Source organism: Saccostrea echinata, unplaced genomic scaffold (assembly GCF_033153115.1).
Source record: "Saccostrea echinata isolate AGI-Se365-2 ecotype Australia unplaced genomic scaffold, CSIRO_AGI_Sech_v1 ptg000033l, whole genome shotgun sequence".
NCBI lineage: Eukaryota > Metazoa > Mollusca > Bivalvia > Ostreida > Ostreidae > Saccostrea > Saccostrea echinata.
In genome coordinates this window covers 21,751,387-21,759,498 of record NW_026889782.1, presented here as the reverse complement: position 1 = coordinate 21,759,498, position 8,112 = coordinate 21,751,387, and the positions used below count along the sequence as shown (strand labels likewise).

General features: G+C 34.2%; 1 protein-coding gene across 1 annotated transcript; it reads right to left on the bottom strand.

The window, feature by feature from the left end:
- Nucleotides 1–5,627: 5,627 nt before the first annotated feature.
- Nucleotides 5,628–6,746, bottom strand: LOC133198265 (uncharacterized protein F54H12.2-like). Its single transcript, XM_061334383.1, has one exon. It carries the CDS (start codon nt 6,744–6,746, stop codon nt 5,628–5,630), a length of 1,119 nt encoding a protein of 372 aa, XP_061190367.1.
- Nucleotides 6,747–8,112: the final 1,366 nt, after the last annotated feature.

Here is an 8,112-nt window from a genome sequence, read left to right as displayed (position 1 = left end):
GACTATACTCTATATGTCCTGAGAACATCATCCTAATAACGATTGAATTGGAACCCAAAGAGGTATGATACTGTTTTGCACAATATACCTTGTTTAATTAAAGTCCAAGATATCCCAGATGTAATTAGCAAATTGCATCATGAAATCGATTACATGTGTTATGTGCATATGAATTGATAAGGATGATTTATCATTGTTTGCAAATTCTTAAAATTGCACATAAAAAATAATAAATAAATAATAAAATTAAAAATGAAAACAAAACAAAAAAAGCAAACCAAATTTCAAACTAAAATATTTGACAATGTTTGTTTACAAGCAGTAGTACATACATATATCTAAAAGTTAAACTGTTCTCCTAGGTGTTAAAGTATTTGAATTTTTAAGCCTGGGATGACCTATTGCTATCTGATTTTGTCCTTTGTCATAATCTTCCTTTATGCATTAATATTTATTTTTTAGCTCCTTCTCTGAAACCGCGGGGTCAATCTCAGCTAAATTTGGTATTGAACATCTAAGAGGTTTATGCAGTGTTAAAAAGTCTTCCGCTTTACTCTTGGACATCTAGTAGTCAAACTTGACATTGAGCCCTCTAGGAAAATCGTGAAATTCACGGCGCCATAGACAGGGGCTCTTGAGATACGTTAAGGTTCTATTAAACATTTAGTGAAAAAACGTCGATTCTTTAGACGCGTTTTCCCTTCCTGTATCTGTGTATATTTAAAAAAAATCGTGATATTCATGGCCCTTTGGTTAGGAATTTAAATTTCAAGGGCTTTATTGATTATAAAGTGAAAAATTAAAAAGTAATTCTTTCTTTGGAGATATTCCTTTCATCTCTTCTTGTATCTGGTAAGCAAACTAAGAGTATGGTTATGATGAACAAGGCCGCCTCTTTCAAAACAGCGAATTATACGCTTCTTTAGATATCACTTACGATAATTTATTACTGTAAAAACTGTAATTGGTAAGGTTATTAAATAAAAAAAAAATTACAAATATTTCGATGTTTAACACAAAAAATACTTCAAATGGTTTTAAAGGTAAGTAAAAGATTTTAAAGGTAAGTAGAGGTAATACGTTAGATAATCCCAAAAGACCAAAAATAGCGTCTCTATTTCCAAAGAAAAATTTACTATAATTAACTTTAGTTTACTTTACTAAAAACTTTGATACTTTGATTTACTATGAAACTTTACTCTGGAACTTTTTTCGAAATTTCAAAGCTTAATATCTCTTAAATTCGATAACAGTAATGTAAACTTTTGAAGTGATATGTGAATATACAAGTAACTGTTCCATTTAATATAAAAAATGTGCATCATTCATGACATCTTATCAGTAATTTCTTGATGTCCTTATTTTGTATTTAAATACACAATTTTAACACGTGTTAAATCTCATCTCCCGATATTTTTCTTATTAATAAATAATTTTTTTAAAAAATATATTTTCGTATCGTAAACAAGTTTATCAAACAATAAAAGGTTATCCTTGTCAATGTTAATTATGTTATAGTAAGTTTTTCATACTTTTTTTTTAGAAAGAATATAAATATGCAAAGACTTTTCACCATTGTATTTCTGACTGTGACGTACTAATTGTTTTCATCTTCCCTAACGGTAAGCAAAAAGATTGAATGTAAGAAAGATCTCTACCTTCAAATAAAATAATGTTTTTAAGTCCATTACTTTCATTTTCTTTATAATGAAGGAAGTGACGCTCAACGATGTTCACTCTCAGAAGAATTACGGTGCGAGGCTACCTATAAACAAAATCAATTCTCTACGGTGGGATTTGTGTTCGCGTGCAGGTCAGTGGTCTTGCATGATACATGTATAGGTCTATTCAATGTACGCTCTACAATCAAGAAAAACTTCGGGTTCGTTGCCAAGATAGTCTCTGTTGTAAATATGAATAATTCATTTGTATATTTATTAGTGTAACCTACTTAGAACCTTCAATATACAGATATATTCAAAAGTCGTTGTGTTACATATATCAATTGCTTTACCATTATTTCCATGCGCATTCATGTTATTCGCCTTGTTTAGCATATCTGAGTTAAATGCTCAAGGGAGCTTTTCTGATAACATTATGTCCGTCGTCTGTTTATCCATGCATCCGTCTGTAAACTTTTCACATTTTCGACTTCTTCTCCAGAACCACTGGATCAATTTCAACCAAACATGTCAGAAAGCATCCTTGTGTGAGGGGGGACTCAAGTTTGTTCAAACGAAGGGCCACTTCCTCTTTCAAAGGGAGATAATAAGAATGAATCGGTTAAAATTTTGGTCGCCTCTTTAAGAGATCGTTTTTCAACTTAAATGAAACCTTTACAAGGTATAGATTTAAATCATGATGGGACCATAGTGGGAGATCAAATTTTTACAAAAGAATATATATTGAAACATCTTAAAAATCCTTCTCAAGGATAGCAGAGCCATGATTGGTCATATTTATATGAGAGCTTTCTCCATTAGATAGATTCCGGTTTGTTCAAATGATGACCTCCAGGGGACAGGGAAGAGTCACCAATGGTGATCAAAGCTTAAGATAGGAATACCTAGGAATTTTTTTTCTTCTCAAGAACTGCAAAGCAAAATTTTGTGTGGTGATGTTTACACGGATGCAATCTCAGGTATTGTAAAATCTAATTTAAATTACGTTCTGAAACGTAGGACAGAGCCACAAAAGAAAATGAAATGTATAAGAAGAAATCTTGCAAAATCTACCAGCTATGATTATAGTAAAAGAAGTATGGAAACATCCACTGTAGATTTAAGTTTATTCACATCAAGACCCCCCACCCCACCTCTTCGGTACGACTGATATCTTTAAACTTTTCAATCTTGAACTAATTTCTTCTTTTTCCTGGCCAAAGTGCTTAGATGAACGATTAGGCTCAAGGGACTCCTTTTTGTTCATAAATCGTAGGACAGATGTTCCAATTTCTGTTTTAATTCATAAATCGTAGGGCAGATGTTCCGATTTCTGTTTTAAAAGATTCATTTCATAAATATCTCACATTTTGATAAGTCTATATCAAGAAAATATAACTAATAAGTATTTTTGCCAAGTAGTATTTAGTCGTATTTTTTCTGTCAATTCAAAACATGTTTTTACATTGTTCTTTTATCAGAATATATTACTTTTCATGATTTCAACGCTTCGTGATGCTGTAATATAATACTGAAAAAACTCTTATAGGTATGATTTCCTTTTTTTCGTTTTATAGCGCTCCTGCCGACTTCATACAACGTGCAACCAGAGTAATGCATGCTTGCAGACCAGTCCCACCTAGTACCGCTAAAAGAAGGGTTGTTGCCAAAACAATACTTTACATAAGATACATGAGGGAACAGTTCAAACGATACTGTGGTGAGAAACTACCAAATTCAAGCAATTAAATATTTTATTTGGTTGTAAGTACGGGAATTTATTTTGGAGCTGTTGCAGAAAAATGCATAACCGAGCTGTTTACTATGTACTAATAGTGTAAAGGAATCAATGGTATTATGAGCTGTAAAGTTTACTTCAGGAAGAATACTCCTCATCGATGATTATTGGCTATTCGAATCAAACTCAGGGTGACTGTGTTTGAATAAGTCTATTAGAAGTGTCTAAAAAACCACAAACCTGATTCCTAAACGCAGTCTACATCTGTCTTGCCTTCAAAATGGCAATCAAACCCCTGTTGTTGTGTCCAATTAGTAATAACTTCTGCGGGAAAGAGGAAAGAAACGTTAGGAAATCTTCCAAAGCACAGGTTGGAGGCTTGTAATTAACCTCTTTATCCCGGAAAAACATCCTATTTCCTTTAACTTGAAATTGGTAATTTCTGAAGCCTACTTGGACTCTTGTTGATTAGACAAAACATAGGTATGAAATGCATGTTTAGAGCATGCTGCAATTTGGATAATATCAGCTGATCTACCTGTAAAGAGGGTAATATGATCTCACATTCATAGTATGAAATGTTAAGACCGCAGAACATTAATTGGCAAAATTGGAAATATGCAGCTTACGTCATTTCCATCTGTAACAGTCAAAATGTTTAATGATAGACAATGAAATGGGCGGGTACAATTCGACGACGTCCGAGAAAAAACCGGACACAGCAAAAATCTTGCGTGTCTTTATGGGCTTACGAATCCATAATGCCCCTTATCCCTATCCCATTTCAAACTCTAATGTTGAATAATTTCAAATGTTTTCAAGATAATTTTACTAACTTAGTTCAGTTGTTTCAAGGTCAAATACCACAAATGCAACCCTTGAAACAGTAGAAAATTCAAAACCAATTTTAACTGCAGGGATTTCCTCGTCAACAGGATCTTAATCATCCTAATCCAGTCCTTAAATTATTTTTCACAAAATTACTGCTGCCAAGTCAAAAATATCATTCAGAGTCTTGGAATTTTCTTCTTCCATCTTAAGGTTTGTTTTAAAGTCCCCTGACTAAAAAAATAAGACTGATCCCTATATACTCTCAGGTCTGGTTTATATACCTTTTTGATCCATTCTATTTTTAGTCTCTACTATTTTTTTTTAGTTTAATCTATTTTTAATCTCCACTAATTTTTTTATAAGTCTAAACTATTTTTAGTTCTTTTGTAACTATAATTATAACACCACGAGATCTTATTCTTAAAACACCTGTGCACTAGTGCCGTGTGCAAAAAAAAAGTTCTTCATACTTAAAATCTTGGCACCGATCCAAATCACAGCGACCTATGCATTGTGACGTCATCAGTCTTCTACGTATTGAAAGAATAACAAGTTTTTTTTTCTTTCTTTTATATTTGAGAACAACAAACAACAATAACAACAATAACAATTTTTTTACAATACATTTTGATAGAAACATTGACAAGTTTGTCCATGACCTGTTGGTCTTTTATGATAAGTGTCTTTAAACCATTGAGCTACATAATGATCTCTTTGTAGAGCTGTATTATGCTCAAAGGGAAATAACCATTCATCTGCTTTGATTTTCTTCATATGTCTTTGATGTAAATAATACACACAATATTGTCCACACACATCCGTATTCCAATCTTGATATCGATACGGATTATAAATACATTGTTGAGCATGACGATGGATAAAGTTTTGAATTTCTTTTTGTAAGGGAGGAAATCCATAAGAATCAAAATATTCTACCACTGGACTGCTTACATACAAACACACCCAATGTTCTCCAGGTTGATCTTGAGGATCTGTATTGACTACAAATTTCTCCAAATTTTAATTGATCTGGTAATAAATCTAAAGGATACACTCCACCAAACGAACTCTTTAATTCTCTAGATAACACTTCTCTCAACTGTCCTGTATCCATTAATAATCAATGCTCACTTCTCCCTGTTTGTTAATTTCTAAGAGGTTATCAAATTCTGCATACACCACACAATTTAAAGTGGTAGCCGTGTTGTTAGTAAATTGGACTTCTACTCTTAAATTTCCTGTTTCTATGAGATGGAATTTATCCGATTGGGCTTCTTGATCTTTAGTGAAATCCCAGCCCCATAAAGTGTATCCGTTTTTATACTCTTTTAAGGTAATGTCCGGTGCCAAATCTTCTCCTAATTTTCCAAAAGCTTGATACATACTCAGATAAGATCTCAGATATAAATCTTCATTAAAATTAGTTCGAAACAACGAGTCATCATGGTCTCTCCATTGATACTAACATCTAATTTTTTAATCCCAAAATTTTGAAAATTAAAGGGATTTTTAGTTTTATCTCCATTAAAAGCAGCATTCTCCACAAACCCTAAAATGAGCCTTTTTGGCATCTGGCCTTGAAACAGATGATCGGTAATCTTAGATTGAGTTCCTGTAGGTATGGTAAAAGTTTTGACTTCGACTCTTCTTAATGGATATTTGGCTCTGTGAGTATTCAAACTTTCATTGATCTGATTCATTAAAGTAGGGGAAGGTTTCACTTTTCTCACCCACAAGACCATACTTAATATTTTGACTTTTCCCGTATTGGCTTGAGCCGTCATCATGTAGAAATCAGGTCTAGCTCGATTAAATCTCAAACGGACGTCGACTCCATTCGGTAGAAATCGATCTTGTTGAAACAAACTCAGATGTAAACGATCCAACAAAGTAATTTTCTTACTAGCATCTATGGCTTGATGACGTTTTCTGTATCCTTCGTTTTTAGAATTGTCTGGGTATGCTGGAATGATGGGTTTGTTAATGATACAAGTATCATGAGCTACAGCAAAGTTCTGATTAGCAGCCACCCCCAGAGCTGCTAGCCCCCTTTCATCCATATGTCCTGCCGTATCTTTTTCCCATAGACTACAAGCTTTCATTTGTGTGGCTAAAGTTCTGGGTTTGTAAGACAGTAATTTCTCCAGATAAGCTTTGTAAGGATAAGTATCGGTTCCAGGACTCACTATTTTTCCATTGAGACTGACATCAATTTCCGTAAACAAGGAATGTAAGATATTATTCACTGGGGCTGTTTTAGCAGGATCTCCAGCCAGATCACTTCCATCATTTTGGACAAATTGACATACCACTTGAAGATAAGTTTGAGATAAATCTAGATATTGATCTCCTTGTCCTTTAATTTCAAATTCAATCGGAGCTGTCTCTGAATCTAAAGTACTAGAAATAAGGTAATATTCTTCCCATTTGGAGTCTTCTAAAGCAATATTAGTGGGAGGTACTTGGAACAATTGTAAATTGTCCATCCCACAGGCACAGGAATCGGGCTGTAACATGATGTCTGTCTACTAAGATTGATTTTTCACAAATGAAACTCTTCTCCCTCACACTCCTCTATTTATAGTCTCTCAGTCAAAGACATCTAAAGACCTTGTTTTCTTCTTGGGAATATTGTCTCCTTGATTTTTTCTTTTTCTCTTAGGACCTCCTCTAGCCAACAGAACTCTTTCTGTCTGTTTTCTTTTTTTCTTGCTATCTCCTAGATTCATTCTTTGTTTCACCATTCCCGAAGTATTTTTCAGGGCTTGTATTCCATGAGTTTTGATAGCGTCTTTTAAAGATCTCTTATTTCCTAACACGTCTAACCCCGTTCTAGCAGCAGCGGTCAAGGCATGTTTAGCGCCCGTTTTCAGTAAATCCGTAAAAATCCTTCTCCTCTTTAATAGGTTTTTGGGGGTGGATAATAATAAGCTGGTGGTGGGGGTAGGGGTGGTTGCTGTTGACCCCCTCCTAATATTCCACCTAATAGATTACTGACTACTGGAGCTGCTAATTTTAACACCGGAGCTAAAAGACCAAACACGTGTCCTTTTTGTCTTAATAAACCTTTATGATAAGTCCAACCGTGTCCTCTCTGTCTTAATATTCCTGGATGATACTGCATGGTGATAACTGTTCTTAAAAACTGACTTTCCTGCACTCTGAGGACTTCCTTTTATACCCCTTTAGGGCTGAATACAATATAGACAGCATACCAGACAAATCATGACTCCCAATAGGATGTAACAAAAAAGCTGTACACTCATCTCAGTACACTTTTCTAAAATGAAGTTTGACTAGAGTTTTTCCACTTAAAAAAGGCATGGGTTTTCCCAAAGGTGTCATGATGTGTATCTCAATGGTATCAAATGTTTTTTACTCAAAGGGAGATATTCCGCACGTATGGGTTCCCATTTACATTGATTGTCTTTGTGTTCAAATTGACAAGGGACCACTCTTAATAATTTCAAGGCATTCGATCCTACGGTCTGGGGTTGAATCAGATCACAATACACTTACATGGATTTTAAATTTCGATATAAATCTACAGTGTCTGGAGCCAGATAACTGATGTTAATCCATTTGGTCATGTCTTCTGTCCAATTTTCCAAGACTAATTTAGAACCATCAAATCCTAATTTATAAGCCTGACTCAAGGGAAGACGTACAAAGATGGGAATTTGACGTAAATGAGTGACATAATTCACTCGATCGAAATCCTTCCGATAATTAAATTTCATCTCAATTTTTGAGGGTTTTTCTTCTTCTTCTTTCAGGTCTTGTATCACTGTCTTTAAGCTCTGTTTTAAATGTCCATACACATCATCGTCATCACTGTCCACCACCATCACACTTCCTTGATCTGTGGGTTTCTTTTGTTCG

What these genes read in the sequence shown, in the direction of transcription:
- LOC133198265 (XM_061334383.1), bottom strand. Translation starts at nt 6,746, where the DNA reads ATGTTACAGCCCGATTCCTGTGCCTGTGGGATGGACAATTTACAATTG.